General features: G+C 48.7%; 3 protein-coding genes across 3 annotated transcripts; 2 read left to right on the forward strand and 1 right to left on the reverse strand.

The window, feature by feature from the left end:
- Window positions 1–31: 31 nt before the first annotated feature.
- Window positions 32–2,298, reverse strand: NCS54_00898700 (Hypothetical protein; the record flags this gene model as incomplete). The annotated part of the gene is made up of 3 exons (XM_053154347.1): window positions 32–957; window positions 1,015–1,296; window positions 1,347–2,298. The coding sequence occupies 3 exons, from the start codon at window positions 2,296–2,298 to the stop codon at window positions 32–34; spliced, it is 2,160 nt and encodes a 719-aa protein (XP_053010322.1).
- A 4,083-nt stretch (window positions 2,299–6,381) lies between these two features.
- Window positions 6,382–7,146, forward strand: NCS54_00898800 (Pectate lyase; the record flags this gene model as incomplete). The annotated part of the gene is made up of 1 exon (XM_053154348.1): window positions 6,382–7,146. The coding sequence occupies one exon, from the start codon at window positions 6,382–6,384 to the stop codon at window positions 7,144–7,146; it is 765 nt and encodes a 254-aa protein (XP_053010323.1).
- Window positions 7,147–13,451: 6,305 nt separating this feature from the next.
- On the forward strand, window positions 13,452–15,851 carry NCS54_00898900 (Hypothetical protein; the record flags this gene model as incomplete). Its single annotated transcript, XM_053154349.1, has 8 exons — window positions 13,452–13,585; window positions 13,630–13,792; window positions 13,847–13,958; window positions 14,011–14,182; window positions 14,235–14,262; window positions 14,318–14,552; window positions 14,601–14,934; window positions 14,987–15,851. 8 exons carry the CDS (start codon window positions 13,452–13,454, stop codon window positions 15,849–15,851), a joined length of 2,043 nt encoding a protein of 680 aa, XP_053010324.1.
- Window positions 15,852–16,846: the final 995 nt, after the last annotated feature.

Raw genomic sequence — 16,846 nt, forward strand, 5'->3', positions numbered from 1 at the left:
CATAGTTTAACCCCCTCCACTCAAAGGTGACTTAACGGCCCTGAGGTCCATTAAAGACCTCGTACCTGACTCCGTGTCCTGGGAAGCCCCGGTATACAAGATCGAACCAATACGCAAACACCGTGACTTCCGGGACGGTATCAGCCGGCAGTGGGCGAGAATACCAAACGCGAGTCCCGGATCCCAGTGAGACCATGGCGTTTGTGCTGACGAAGACAGTTGTGTCATAGACATCAAAGGCGCCAATGGTGAACGGTAGAGACACTGAGTAGGAATCGTCGTCGACGCTTTGGCTGTCGCTTACAAGTACAGTAGGGTTATTGAGAGAGGGAGTGGCGCCGAAAGGTATACACTCGCTGGTGGTAGGGGTCATTGTGGTCGTAGTCGTCTCATCCTGGGTAGTAAAATCTGAGGTAGAATCTGTAGGGTCGGTCGTTATGAAGTCTGAAGTCGAGTCGGAGGTTGTTGAGTCCATTGCGGTGCTGGTAGTGGAATCGGTTGTGTCATCTGTTGTGGGGAGTGTTGTCAAGCTTGCCGTTGAGTCAGTCGTCATGGTTGGCTCGGAGCTAGTCATGTCGGAAGTTGGCTCTGAGTTGGTTGTTTCGGAGGTTATCCACTCGGTGGCCATGGAGCTAGTCGTTTTGGGGAGTATAATGGTGGAGTCGAGACTTGTTGGATAGTCTTCCACAAAGACGGATGTTGGCAATGTAGGAAGAGTGCTCGCAATATGAGAAGATGGGGTGGAAAAGAAAGACCTCTCTAACTCGGAGCTGGTAGATGACAGGAGGTTAACCGACGAAGTGGAGAGAGAAGAAGAAGAAGTATCCATGTACCTGGATTCGGCGCTGGCAAGCCCAGGAGCCTGCGTAGAGCCCAATATCATAGAGCCGGGGGCGACTGAACATGTCATAGATGGACATTCTTCAAGCTCAAGGCCAGTCGATGTTGCCAGGTCAACTAATGAAGTGTGATCAGAAAAAGAACTTTGTTCAAGTCTGGCTTCAGCGCTCTCACTTTCAAGGGGAGTCGAAGTCATGAAGAAGGATGCCAATGGGCTAGACGAGTTTGTGAATATAAACCTCGTGGGGACCGCCCTGGTTGTGCTTTTTGATGATAGAGGATCGTCTGTTGGTGGGGTAGAGATAAACGAGGGATCTGGAGTTGTCGATAGACCTTGTTTGGAGACGGTGGTATGTGTGGAGGCAACATTTGGGGAGGTGGCGTCTGGGGTGGCCGAGGCATCCAGGGTACTCCGTGAGGTGCCAGAGGCGAATCGGTCATCTTGACAATCAGAGACTATTGACAGGTTAATATGGAAAGAAGTATGTATGTAGCCACCAACATACCTAATAAAATGGACAAAGAAGCAGGCAAGCATCCCGATGGCTGAGAGGTGAATGCAATGTAGACTTGCCCACTCACAGGTTCCAGACAGAAGCTCGCTCTGCCATTGGGCAGTCTAACATGAGTCCAACGAAGGTAATCTCCTGCAGTCAAGAAACCCGTGTCAACGGCCCCTTCAGGGAGCGGTTCTTGACCCCGAAACGGCTTGTGACTATCTCCAGCCTGGTAGTATATGGGCCCATCGTCGTCAAAGAGTCGACCCTGAAAAAAAACAAATGACCTGGCATCGATGCAGCTGTCAGGATTATGAAGGCTTCCATTGCCGACAAAACCTCCAAAGCCTCTTTTCCTAGAACTGTCTGTAGCATCGACGTCCTCTTCCACACTCTGGATGATGGAGAAGACGACTAATCGATCAAGCTCAGGAGTGTCAGTGTTTATTGATGCTAAATTAGATGTTGATCTGGTGCTGGTAGAGTCCCTCAAGGCTCTAGACTGAACACTCAAGTCGGAAGTTTGGATTTCGGTGTCAATTGAAGCTGGGCTGGATGTGGACCTCGTGATGATGAAGCCCGTCGGGGTTGTGGAATCAGCACTGGGCTTGGGCCTTCTGATTTCACTGGAGGAAGCAAAATCGACTCGTACGATTGAGCTACCAGTGGTCGGTCGGGAGACTTCTTCGGTACCAGATGATTCATCGGGGTCAAAGAACGATCGAGTAGAACCTGGCGGCTGAACCGAGATGCATGGCAGTGACAGGCAGGCTGTCAAGAATGAGATATTCTCTGATGGGGAGCTTGAAGGATTCAGAGCGTCCGGACGGAGAGCAGCCGTGGTTACTGGTTCCAAAAAGGTCGAGATGTACGTAAAACACAGAGAAGAAGGGGCAAAGTCGGCAGCCCCGGCGATATTGATGCCAATAACCACCACGAGAATAGACAGGTTGCTCTGCATCTTGTCAGCCTGAACATCAACCTCTTAGATGAAGTTGATATAACAGCCGACTAGAGTGGGTGCACGAGCGTATTGGCATGGCGAGTTTGTTAACAATGTGAGGTATGGCGCCTGTTTTTTTATCAGTCGTACAAGCAAACCCCCTGGGGAGAAAACGCATTGCAGAGCGCAAGATGCCCTCGCAACACGATCCGAAACAGCCAGCCATATGCCGATCGTGCGACAGATGTTTGAATTTTCAGCTGTTGGTGGTGGAAATACCATATATGGACACAACTGGGAACGCAAGGGCAGCATCTCGAAGCCTCTGCGAGGAGACACATGCTCTCGTTTCTAGCCAGCTCGCCAGGTTCAATGCAATTTTCCAAAAGAAGAAGTCTTTGTCTCGGAGCATGGTCTGACAGCTGGTTATTTGGGCCAAGGCAAGGGTCGTTTTGGAGCGATCTCGATCTCGTCCGCCAAGACGAGGCACATTGCTGTCAGTTGGTCAGCCCGCCACCGACAATGATTCTCCCTGGTAGCAAGGCAAGGGCTATCTCACAGGGTGAGTCGATGGTCGCCCTCATGGGCAGAATTCGGGATCTTACAGGAATGCGATAGGGGAATAATGAATCATCCAACATTCCATTCCAACGACCGGGTGGACTCATTGTATTTCCATGACTGTCTAATCGATCGCCTGGATTTAACGAGATAATTGTTGGGCAAAAGTGACCTGAATGTGATCAGAAGCTACCTGTCATTTGGCTGACTCAAGCCGCTCCGCGACGGGCAAACGGCTTGGGTACTGGACTTGGGCTCTCGAACACTAAACTTAGGCTTAAGACTTACGCTTTTTAAACATTTTGGACATTTTACATTACTGCTCTGGGTAATTGAGGTTATCCCAGTGGCTGAGGAAAATGGCTCTACCATCGCTGATAGAAACGTCGGCACCTTTCTACGGTTCGAGACAATGTCACCATGGCCCGTCAGTGTCGAAGTGCAAGGCTGTTCTTGTGTTGAAAAGCTGGATTGCCCTTGTGGACGACTTTCAGCCGTCTGTGCTCGTGTTCCTGATTCTTTTAGATTAAATTAGTCTATTGAGCCCCTTAATCGGGAACATCCTCACTTCTACAAACCAATTCAGCCGGGGTTTCTCCGACCGGTCGACTCATGGCTAACTTCCACGTGACCCCGATAACCCACCATAAATACAAACCGTCTTCATGTCTTTCTTTTATAAGAACAAGGCACTTCTAAGTCTGACTCTTATGCTTCCTACTATGAAACCGCCTCGTGCTAATATTAGACTTCCAGATTCGGCCAACTCCAGGCCGCCTGGCTTACTAGAGAAGACATTTTGATCCCTCACGCAAGGCTTTTCTCTTTTTTTGAAAGACTGCAACAAAAGGAATCCATAGCCTCACCACAAGGAATTTTATATCAACAGATCAGAAGAGACTTCAAAGGCCATGGAGAGTGCAAGACTTTCACCATCTGAGTATATGAAATGACAGATCACTTGAGCAGGCCATCAATGGCATTTAGGAGAATGCACCCCTGTCATGGGCATGTTTTCAGTGAGCAGTGAAAGATGCGTTGCCAAAATCGTAAAGGGCAAACATATCCTCCAGAGAATAATCCGTAAACGGAAGAAAAAGTAGGAACTCCGCCTGTCGACGAGATTGGCATTCGTATGCCTGGGACAAGGATGTCGGTTATCCAGCTGAGATGGCGTTTCGAACACCTTGCATGAGGAGGAATTGATAATGTTGAGTGGAGATGGGTACCATCATTAGTTCGAAACAGCGACGTACAAGTCCACAAATGATCAGGTATCAAACTGCGTAATAGCCGCCGGACTGTGGGACTTCCACACCGATGGGAATAGTGTTAGGGCGCAAAGCAATATGGGGAAGCAAAATGGGGAACAAGCGGTGAACGGCTTCCGACCATGTCCATCATAAGGAAGACCTTCAACGAAGTGACATAGGATATACTGCCCGCTGACCGAGTCACAAGAAGACAATTATGATAACACTGTTGTATTGTTACGATAGTTCTGTTTGTGGATCGTCTCATTCCTTGGCCTAGGCTCCAGGAGAAGGTTGTGTTGGTTGTCGCACTGCAAGCATTCACGACCCGCCACCAGGCAGGTCCTTAGAATCAGGGGGGGCTTGGAAAGGCGCTCACCCAATATGCTCATCTTTCCCAATCGAATGTGCGCTGGACAGTCAGAGAAGTCTTGCAGCTGCCCAACCAACAAGAGATCTGGCTGACCATTAAGCGTGTCGAGGTCAACGATGATGAATCGCACGTTGGCATTTGGCATCATAACAATATGATTATATCTGAAAACCACAAATGAGTGCCTGCATCATGTGGCCGATAAACAATAATCTCAGAACCGGCAGGCGAGAGTGACAAGCAAATCATGTTCTAACAATGCAAGCACAAACCAAGCTATTAACATGGCACTGGAGCGCCTCAGACAATCAGTGATTCTTTCTTATCGTAAGAGACAACAGTAGCGAGCACCTCCTAGATGGCTGCATGCACGCCGTCTTGCACGCGTTGTAGGCCGTCGCCGTTCTCATCTCCATACGGTATATGAGTGAAGTCACACCGTCTCCTACTTGACGGCTGCTCCCAATGGGCTATCCCAACCTATCTCACTAATGTTTCATCGGACATATACCTTCTTACTTGACAAAAAGTGCGATCTATTCATTTAACTATTAATACCTATGACAAATGCAAAGGAGGTGTGTGGCTGTATTACAGATACTCGAAATCACCCAAGTTGGTGATAAACCACATGTTTTTTTTTTGGGAAGGATGCTACAAAATCTTCCTTTAAGTAGACTTCGTTTCAACAAAACGTGACACACTGAGACGAGACATTCAGTTTTTTACATCAACACATGTTAAATATGGAAATAGATAAAACGTTCTCTCTATTTACATATTGAATAGAAATTTCCATCTCACTCCTTACCTAAAAACTCTGCAAGGAACGACATTGAAAGGAAATGGTCAGGGAAAAGCTTACCCTACATGAGAAGCGCGAAATGGTTTCCAAATTTGGTCAGCGATTGGAGACTTTGAAGGATGAACGCGAGATCGCCGAGAGTTCCGATAAACCCAGTCGAGGGGCTTGGCATGGGTCATACCCCTGGCTTCGATCCCATGCATCTTGAAGAAAAAAACGGTGACGGTTTGGCAGTGGATGGTTTGACACTTGAGTTGGACTTGTCATCTTACGCGAGCATGTCACCAGCATGTCACTAGCATGTCACTCGGAGGCTCACATTTTCCCGCCAAATCAAGCTCAATGAAGCTTCTTTTTAACACTAATGACCGAGGGGGTCCAGGATGTTTGGGTGGGCGAGTGAACCCATCTCATTTCCGCAACTGGGGCGCTAACTAAACAGGGCTACGCCTTACGGGCCATGTTTCCGGACCGACTGCTGTCGTCTCAGATTTTACGTGGAAAGGAGTCGTTGTTTGTCTGCAAGAGGTAGTGTTTCGCAGTTCGAGCCCTATTCGAATCTCATAATCATACCTTTCTTAGGAGTTGAAGGATAATCTGACAGTATGGAGTTAAATGGGTAGTCACCGGTGAAAGATCAGGGCCGCATCGATGACCGATCCCTGGTCAATATCCCAAAGGATTGGCCCCACACTGACAGGTGACAGGCTCTGGAAGAGTCGATGGAGAGACCCTCACTTTGTTTTAAAATTTCCGCCAATGGTCAGGCATGCCTGTATCAATGAGGCCGATCTGAAACTCCTGGCCGGGGCTACCGAGGCCAGAAAGCTCGTATTGCAAAGCCAGGGTAGACAGGAGATGTACGAGCTGTGATATCGAAGGCTCAGCAAGAGATTGATTTCCTCCTTATAAAGCTCCAATCTCATCCGTTTGCTGTAAAGATTTTTTACTCATTCCTCATTGCCATCTTTGTCTCTCTTTTCAAACAATTCGACTTCTTACACTCGTTGACCCTGGTGGTTATACACTCATTCATTCACTGATTCATATTTACCTTCCACAACTTCTAAACTCAACACTTTCTCTACCAACAACTCACCACTATCAAAATGAAGTTCTCCATGGTCATCGCCGGGCTCTTTGCCTCTGCCGCTATTGCCACTCCTCAGGGCAACATCACCCCCAACACCATGGGAGCCCTCGAGAAGCGTGCCTCCTTCCCCATCCCCGCCTCCAAGGGTTCCGTCACCTACAAGTCGGCCCAGACCGTCAAGGGAACCTTTGATGGCGGCATGAAGACCTACGGCCGTGGTGTGAAGTGCACTGGTCAGAAGGAGGGCGGCGACAAGGATGCCGTCTTCATCCTTGAGAACGGAGCCACCCTCAAGAACGTCATCATCGGCACCGATCAGATTGAGGGCGTTCACTGCAAGGGTTCCTGCACCATCGAGAACGTCTGGTGGAAGAAGGTCTGCGAGGATGCCCTTACCCTCAAGGGTGACGGTAACGCTCTCGTCAAGGGAGGTGGTGCTACTGGAGCCGACGACAAGGTTATCCAGCACAACGGTCTTGGTACGGTTACCATCGACGGCTTCACTGTCGTTGACTTCGGAAAGCTTTACCGATCTTGCGGTAACTGCAAGAAGATGGGCACCCGCAACGTCGTGGTCAAGAACGTCAAGGCCTACAACGGCAAGCTCCTCACTGGCATCAACTCCAACAAGGGTGACAAGTCTACCATCACTGGCACTTGCGCTACCTCTGTCAAGAAGATCTGCACTGAGTACGAGGGTACCGTCCCCGGCAAGGAGCCCAAGGAGCTCCGCTCCGGTGTTAGCGCCGCTTGCAAGTACACTTCCGTCAAGTCGTGCTAAGCGTATACAACAACAACAGTTGCTCGACTTCGATGGACGCATTGAAGGCGAAAGCATCTGGAGGAGAGGAGGTAATTGATGTAAGGGAGCGTGCCGGAAGGGCTTAATCGTAATAGAAGAGAAGAACCCACGAGGGCTCCCCAAACTATTACTGTATCATTCTGTATATACTAGCTTTACCATAAATAATCGAGGATATGTTATCCAAACATTTCAAGCATCGGACTGTGAGCCGATTGGGTCAGATTCAGATTGTCTTTGAAGGCCCCTTGGCCTTCCTCCATTTATCCTAGTTCAAGTACAGCCAGCAGACGTCTGAAGACCAACTTCCACTTAGAGCCGTAAAAGCTCGGCGCTGCCATTTTGCCTTCTAGAATGGTAGTGTATGCCGATGGAAAAGAGTCTTGGTATCCTCCGCCAATATCCTCACTTTTAGCAAGCTGCCCTGCCCCCGGCGGCGCACAGAGCTTCAAGGTGAAGACTCTCTTCTCTACGATAGTCTAGTCCCTTCCGGATAGAATGTTAAAACTGATTTATCTACACCTGCGATTCTGATGTTGTGATGAAAGGCTAGTGTGACCCAGAGGGTACATATTCTAATGACCCGCCCATGGAAAGATTCCCTCATCTAGTTCTTAACGTGGACCGTAAAGCTTAGGTGGCCAAGTTCCGTAAGACTATGCAGTTCATCCCTTGCAGAAGACAGCAGCAAGCTTCAGCCAGACTAATGCTATGAAATCATTTAGACACCTATTATGACTTTTAGGGATTAAAAAGCGAAGACACGGTAGCCAGACTATTCTTCTGGTCACGGTTGTCTGGCTTTCCGAATGATCTCTGCCTCGCTAGGTTCTTCAACCCGACAACGGGTGAATGCGCTCACATCTGTAGAGCGTGACCAACTTCAGGAGCCCGCCCTTTCCAGCATGATGAATTTCGCCTATTTACTTTGTAATGAAGGAACATATTGTTATCTGTTAGTGGTCACTATAATTTGGCCCACTGATAGTCTTAGCGAGAACAGATCCAGATTTTCTCGGATGCGCCAGCCTGTTGAACCATCTCAGCCTCCCCGAGAGGCAAAGAGAACCTCAAAAAGAGGAAGAGAAATCTAGCACCATAGTTTCTCTCAGCCAGGGTCGTGATCTTAGATAAGGTCTTATGTATTATATGGAAACACTTACATATGAGATAGGGGCTAAGGGAGGCTGCTCTATTATTCAACATATCACGACGAGCCATTTGTGTCTGAGCTGAGTCGCTTACACTATGAATACGGAGATCTCAATTAGGCCTCAAACTACAAATGTCTGTAAGGCGCGTCTCAAATCAGCACTTTCTCAAGTATCCCAATAATGTTGGCGTCATGAAGGATAAAGGCAATGGCGTCATAATGAAACCGGCCAAAGGTGGTATCCAACTGTTCCCAATGATTTATTACCGTGTTATTTCTTTGAAACATAAAGCGTGAGAAGATAGTGGGGAGTCTGGGGAGAACCTCGGACGACATAGTCTTTGTCCATCCGCACCTGTCGAGTGCTTACAATGGCCGTTGTTATCTATTATTCCATTTTGATCGAAGTTGATACTTGCTACCCAATTCCAGCCATCCACAGAGGTAGTTGATTCGAGCACGAATATTCTTTTATCAGCCTAGAGAAGACATGGGGGTGCGGCTAGGTAGCCTCCTGGGCTCGCACCCAACATCCAGATCATCCAGACGGACGGGAGTGGGACAACAGCCTCTAATTGAGATTCATGGGAGGAGCTTGAACAGATCTTCAAGTTCTTGAGCCTTCCAATAGACTTTCGTAATTCTTCCTTCCTGTCCAAGAACTCTCCAGATAGGTGCCAAATTCTAGCATTCTTGAGCACAAGAGATCACTGAAACATTAGAGGCCCAGGCTGCCCGGCCATGCATGGGTCATCACGACGATAGCTCTGAAAGAGAGCCCAGATTATCATTGGGCAGGCTGGCTCTAGATCGAATCGAACTGGACGGCTACGATCGTAGTACTCAGATATCCGGTCTATCACCCTGCAAGCCGACGGTAGATAAGAAAGATTAGCATCTGTTGCTGCCTTGAAAAACGGGCACAATCCAGCTCGCAGTGGCGTTGGATCAGCAGGCATCCCACTCCGTGCTTAATTCAGAGTTGTAAAAGCAATCATGAGGGCATACAAAGAATGTAGAATGCGGAGAGACTCTGCATGTCCTCGGCTATGCACTTGAATCACATGCGAGTATAGCCTCAAGCAGCCCACCCCGCCTACAATGCAACGCCAAGGAGAGCTGCTGTGCCTCTTCCAACTAGGCCGATTTTAGAAGTAGCCAAGCTACCCTCAATCGTATTTATTAGCCATTGCAGGAGATGGAGAGGCCTCCCTGAGTTACTTGAACTGCCAAGAGAAACTGCGCCACTCAATCATGCTGTCGCAGCAAGATTTTAAGCTTGCTTGGAGTGCTCAAAGAATAGATACATATACTTGGTAGTTGTCCAATTTTAAGCCCTAGAATGGTGAGATTTATTTTCTAAACGCCTGAGTGAAGACACTCAGGACTTCTTTGACCCTCGTCCCAAGATGCCCACCGCAACAGCTGTGGCTGGTCATAAAGCCACCATTACTAACTTTGGCCCGCTAACAACGATCTATTCGGCGCCAACATCATGCACCACAGAAACAGACCATCTTTACTTGGGTGTGACAGAAGAACCCGGCATACTTTGGGCTTACCCAATCTGTACCGGTGTCCAAACATTTGGCGACTGCATACCATCGGGAGACGCCTTCGATAAGCTCATGACTGATGTATATGCGAAGATCTTTGACCATGGATTCTATCATTATTATTCTCCCGGTCTTCACTGCCCCCAAGGCTGGACCACTGCCGCTGCCCTCGTTAACGAAGGTGGATCCTTCACAGAGATCTCGGGATACTTGACGCAGAGTTACTCTCGCTGGCTCGGTCACTAGGAGCCCGGCAGAGCACAGCCTTCAGACCCAGGAGAGGTTTGGAAACAAGTCCTATTGCCCTCCGAGACTCTCAAGATATGTCGCCCGAGGTATTTAAGCAATTATTCCGCTTGATTTCCTCATACTGACGCCTTTTTGTAGCGGCTTCGAAGGCGACAACAACGGCGATTGCTTCTCAGTTCTAGGTCCAATATCTTCCTATGGCTTCACAGAACTGTGTGGGTATTACGGTCATAGCGAGCCAACGCCCATTGGAACTCAGACAATTCACAACTCAACCATCACTCTGTGGGAAACGATCAGCTTGGAAACCTTTACCCGGGTCCTCGAAACTGGAGATGTTGAAGGTGGCGTTGTCGCGACCAGGGTTCCAGCAGTGGCGCTCATCCATAAGGAGTCAGATCTTGAGCTGGCAGGAGGGAGAAAAGTTGAGGAGAAAAGCAGGGCTTCGGAGAGGTCTATGTTTCAACAAACGACGCTTTTATGTCTAGTTGTTTTTGTTACGATATTTGTTTCTTACTTTTAGACAGAGAGAAAGGTGTTAGGTCTGGACGCGCTGACACTACTTCCACATCTGTTCAAGTTGTTTAAGACACCATCTCCTAGTTCTCCCCACGGCTTTGACTTTTATATTTCTCTTTAAGGTCTGAAAGAGTAGCCAAGATGACATTGTGTTAAGTGTCAGTTATCCTAGCCACGTCCCAACGGGTTCGTCTTGTCACTTGTTCTTGATATGAGTTCTATCTACGTTTCTACAAATTGTGTGAAAGTACCTGTGATCTGGATAAAACGGAGGACATTGATGCATTTATCAGGATTTCAGTGCTGGGTTTATTTCACAAGTCGTTGCACAAGGCCTTCTCACATGGTGCGGCAAGCCCACCCCTCGCTTCCTATAAAACTGCCACGATGGTACTGCCTTTGTGAAGCTGACAATTCACAGTAGCAGCAAAAGGTACAATCGTCGTGCTGGTCAGCAACTTCCGACGATAACCGCGTTCCAAGAGTTGACGTTACTGAACGTGTTCCTGTGCAACAGCTGCGATTGGTGTCGAAACAACTCGGCTATGTGGAGGTATCTTGGTTATTGCCATGGTCTTTTTAGAGACAATCAAGTATGAAGATGAAGGCGGCTACACGGGAAACACTGTCATTGATAATATCATCTTCGTTGTTGTGATAGAGGTGAGGTGCCGAACTTGAGTATCAGAGCTAGAAAGGTCAAAGAAGGTCGTGGAGAGGAGGCGAGATGAATTCTGAAACATTTCACACTGAGCAGGAAATGTGATTACGTGCAGAGCCTTGTGCCGTCAGCTCCTATGAACCATTCTACCACATGTAAGGGAAGATTGGGGTTGGGTACGTGAGAACGATAAACGAATCATGGCAGAATGTCTCACCTGTGAAGAAAGGCTAGATGGGAAGCCGTGAGTGGTTGCCAGAGTCATGGTATCTCTCATGGGATCTGGATGTTTGATCTGCATAAGCGAGACAAGGGTAGCGTTTCGGGGGGAGCTGGAACGAGCGGTCGAAAGTGTGCTTGCAGATCAGTATTCAAACAAACTGACACACATACAAGGGCCCTGACTTATCAAGTAGATGTGGCACACCCTTGGCTTGGCGCTCGAACTCCTAAAAGCCAACCTGCAAAGCATTGTCAGAGTACGACGAACAAAGACTCACTTCTAGGCCATCTGCTTGCTCGTCTGGATATTTAACAACCCTGTGAGTACAAGGCTGATTTAGCCGTTGGCAGACCGAAGCAATTATCCACTTGCCGGTCCCTTGCTGTTCTTTTCCAGCTCCATTACTACAGTGATGAATGGACTTAGTTCTGGCTTGCTTCCTCTGCTTACTGACTATGAGATTTCGGCATGTCTAATTTTAAAGCCGTTAACAAATGTTCAATGTGAAAAAAAACTGAACGCAAATAGACGTGGGACGCCGCGGGGTGGTCATACTCATAGCCAACTAGCAGCCATTAACGGTCATGAGTCAGGCCTGGACGGTGAGACCAAGAAATGTATGTGTCAAGTTTGGTGAATTATTATTATAAACCTTTTTCGCGCACGGCGCATAGTGAGGATATGACTGTGTAGGTAGATTTCACCTTACATCGTACATAGAGAAGATGGCCTTTAATTAGGGAAAGAAGATACCTCTATACACGTGGAAGTCTCTTTCTTCTTTTCCTTACCTAATTAACTGGCCTTTTCCTTAGTCAACGTACCCCCCGTGCTTGAAGTTGCGGAAGGCCAAGCACGGGAATAGGCCGGACTTGAGGCCCCCTCAAGTAAGTTCGATCCGAGAATAACAGGGTCCGAAGCGATAAAACAGTGACTTCTTATCTTTGAAAACCAGGTCCGTGGATTCATTCCCCGGCCATATACCAGGTAGATAAGAATGAGAACCCTGGGCTCATCTGGGACCCAGAACTTCAGACGTGCGCATCCCTGCCACCACACTCTTCAGAGTAGCGTTGTGCACGACCGACAATCACCAGAATCGGCTTTGATCTCGCCCGCATGGTGGTATAAAATGGTCATGCGCTGAGAGCCCAACAGCTTCAGTGTATAGGTATCAGAAGATGTGTTGAAGCCTCTTCAATTAATACCATTTAAGAGCCTTTTAGTCCACTTGTCCGTTGCGCGGACTGTCGGTAAATTTTTTTTCTCTGTGACAAGCTTCCAGAAACGCCACGTGAGTAAGCGAGATGCATGGATGATACGTACGTAAAGAATGTAGAAGCATTGACTACTTGTCAATAAAATCAACTTGATAGGTGTGGCCGCCGGTCAGGCTTCCCCTGCGAGAAACCCCAGATACTGTCAATCGGAACATTATTCAAACCGCACGGTCAACATCCCCGCATCTTGGCAGCCAATTACATCGGTATCTGGATAGAGAGCTTGCTGATGGGAGTGAGATAGCGGGCCGGCGGCCAGGAGAGAGCGGTGATCGCTTGCAGATAAGAAGATAACGCCCACGATCAGACAAATCATGGCGTCGAAAAGGCGCTTATCGTGATTTGGATCAGCCTTATCTGCACCATCTAAGCCATTTTTACTGACATCTCCGCGCGGATTGCAACCTTAATTATTACCCCACGCCTCTGGTTCGGCCATGTCAAGCCGGCATTGTCCAATCAGGATGAGTCTACTTATCGCCAAGAGCATGAACATGGACGATCACCTTGCGAAACATGCGTTCAAGAATCTGATATAAAGTATGAGCCTTGGCAGTTGGGTCAAGCTTTTGGCTAGACGAGCTTGGTCGCTGCAATTGTCTTGTCAAAGAAGTGCTCCTTTGTTTCACAAGAATTCGCAATCATGGCAGGTGGCGGTGGTCCATCTTCCGGCACTGTTGAGCCTCCCTTGAGCCAAGCCTACGGATACGGCATCATTGTCGGTCTTGGCTTTCTCTTTTCATTGGGCATGATCTTGACGACATGGATCCTGAAGAGGTATTGAAGTCTTGCCCTCCACACGGTCTTGGCTAACCTGATAGATACAACAATGAGCAGCAAACCTCGGAAATGTTCAACACGGCTGGCAGGACAGTCAAGTCTGGCCTGGTCGCTTCTGCTGTTGTTTCTAGCTGGACCTGGGCGGCAACACTACTGCAATCATCTGGTGTTGCTTACAGATATGGTGTTTCCGGACCATTCTGGGTATGTGAGAGCGTGGCCTTGAGTCGTCTCATTAATATTGACGTGTGATGTCAGTACGCTTCGGGCGCAACAGTCCAGATCATCTTGTTCGCCACCATTGCAATCGAGTTGAAGAGAAGAGCACCAAACGCCCATACCTTTTTGGAAGTCATCCGTGCTCGCTATGGTGAGTTGGGATTTCGTGATGGATATGGCCCGGACTTCACTAACCGTCCTAGGTCGCCTCACGCATTGCGTCTATATCTGCTTCGGATTGTTCACCAATATTCTAGTGACTGCCATGCTGTTGACCGGAGGTTCCGCCGTCGTGACATCTCTCACTGGCATGCACACCGCTGCCGCTTGCTTTCTCCTGCCTCTGGGTGTCGTTCTGTACACAATGTTTGGAGGGTATGTGATTCAACTACTTTTGTGCCATGGAATGTCCTAACCGATGATTTAGTATCAAAGCGACGTTTCTTACTGATTACGTGAGTAAAGCTCCTACACGTCTAAGAGCTTATCATTCTGACTGTCGTGCTCTAGGTTCATACGGTTGTCATTCTCGTCATTATTCTCATCTTCGCCCTCACGGCGTATGCTGGTGGCACTGAGCTTGGTTCCCCCGGAGAGGTCTACAATCTTCTTGTCGAGGCTGCAGCCTCTCATCCGGTAGACGGAAATGCTGAAGGCTCCTACCTAACCATGAGATCAAGAGAGGGCATCATCTTCTTTGTCATCAACATTGTTGGCAACTTTGGAACCGTCTTCATGGACAATGGTATGCATGATTCTCGCTCAACAGGGTATATCTCTAACTCAGCATCAGGTTACTATAACAAGGCTATTGCGGCTCATCCGGTGTCTGCACTGCCTGGGTATATCATCGGCGGCTTGTCCTGGTTTGCCATTCCTTGGCTATGCGCCACGACCATGGGTCTCAGTGCCCTGGCCCTAGAGACAAACCCAGCCTTCCCAACCTATCCGAACCGCATGGATCCGGCAGATGTGACGGCAGGCTTGGTGCTCCCGTATGCTGCTGTCGGCTTGTTGGGAAAGTCGGGCGCCATCTGCACCCTCATCATGATATTCATGGCCGTCACATCAGCGACGTCGGCCCAGCTGATTGCTGTCTCTTCCATTTTCACCTATGATGTTTACCAGTAAGGCTTCTGTCATTTGTCATTTCTTTAGTCTTGCTAACGCACTGTGTAGAACCTATATCAACCCTCGTGCCTCTGGCAATCGTCTGATTGCCGTGTCTCACTCCAGTGTCATCGCATACGGTACTATCATGGCAGGCTTCAGCGTGGGACTTCACTATGCCGGCATCAGCATGGGCTGGCTCTATTTGTGGATGGGCGTCATGATCTCTGCGGCCGTCATCCCTGCCACTTTGACCTTGCTTTGGACTCGACAGAACTGGATCGCTGCCGCATGCTCACCGGTTCTTGGACTCTGCTGCGCCCTCATTGCCTGGACAGTCACCTGCGCGAAAGAATTCGACGGGGTGTTGAATGTCGACAACCTCGGTGCCAACAATCCCATGCTCGCGGGCAATGTCGTTGCCCTACTCAGTCCCGTCATCTTTGTCCCCTTCTTCACCTTCGTGTTTGGGCCAGACCGTTATGACTGGTCGTCCATGGCAGCCATCAAGCAGATTGAGGACTCCAATTCGTCTGATTTTATGGAGGATTCCGAAAACGCTTCCCCACCGGCGACTTTTACTGTTGTTGCCCCCGAAGAAGACAAGGCCAAGTTGAACAAGGCTTCCAAGACGGCCAAGATCATGACAGTTTGTATGACGCTGGCGCTCCTTGTACTTTGGCCTATGCCAATGTATGGCTCATCCTATGTTTTCTCCAAGGAGTTCTTCACTGGATGGGTCGTTGTGGGAATTATCTGGCTGTTTGGCAGTTCCATTGCGGTTGGTCTTTTCCCACTTTGGGAAGGCCGTCACAGCATGGTGCGAGTGGCAAGGGGAATTCTAGGAAAGTCTAGCAAATTTGAGGCTGATCCTGCGATCGAAGGAAAAATGGTTGATGAGGAAACGATCAAAGACTTGGACCAGAAGGATTGAACGTGCCGTAGGTGCGTCTGGTTATGATTAGCAACAGAAGTTATGGGGATATCCAAGTGCGTGTAGACCAATCAAAGCACGAAATGTTGTCTTATCTCAACCCTTAGACCATCTTATTCGGCTTGTTTGCCCACCGTAGAGCCAGGGGTGATGTTTCACCAGTTCGACCATCTGGTTCAGTTGACCCATCAAGGGCCGGGCTTCAACTATCGTAAAGAACACATTGTCAACACATCATAGCATCATATCCCAATGCTAACATAGTGTTTCACCAGTGTAATAGAGCAGAATGATAAGGAGTACAGATATGTCAAGTCAAATAATTCCAAGCGCTCACCTGGTGGGCTTTATAAGCTATATGGAGGTTGACCATTCTCATCGATTCCCGATGATGGGTTGGGATTAGAACTTCAACCCTTCATGTTTTCCACAGAGCCCTCCATTGCTGACATTCATAATTTCCCGTCTCTTGAAGAGATCGTGAACGTATAGGCTCCTCCCACCATCAGTCACCAACAGCTTCAACACCAAACTATCACTGACCCTCTCTCTCTTTGATTTCCTTTGCTGCTTCCTCAACACCCCAAGGAGCTGCTCGATCAGCGTCTCAGTATTCTCTCGCAGCCTCCCAGACTCAATCACCGTGATAGAGTCGATCAGACAGTAGACGACTGTCCTGCACTTGATCAACAGAACCAAGACATCGAGAAGTGTCTTGAAGTCTTTCTGTTTGATACCTTCTGCCCACTGGCGCTTGACTGGATCTCGCGCGTAGGCTGCCGCTGCTCTCTCGTCGCTGAGGAGTTGACCTATCATCTGACATACAAGCTTCGTAGCGTTGTACCTCTCTCTGCTACTGCAGCTCACGGCTTGTATTCCGCAGAAGGAAGAGAGAACTATGACGTCTTCATCATCGGCGTAGTGTTTTTCGATTTGAGCACAGAGGTAGGAAAGACTGGGTACCGCCACGGGCTTCTGTGACATGCCGTGGACCA

This window comes from Fusarium falciforme, chromosome 7, assembly GCF_026873545.1.
Source record: "Fusarium falciforme chromosome 7, complete sequence".
NCBI lineage: Eukaryota > Fungi > Ascomycota > Sordariomycetes > Hypocreales > Nectriaceae > Fusarium > Fusarium falciforme.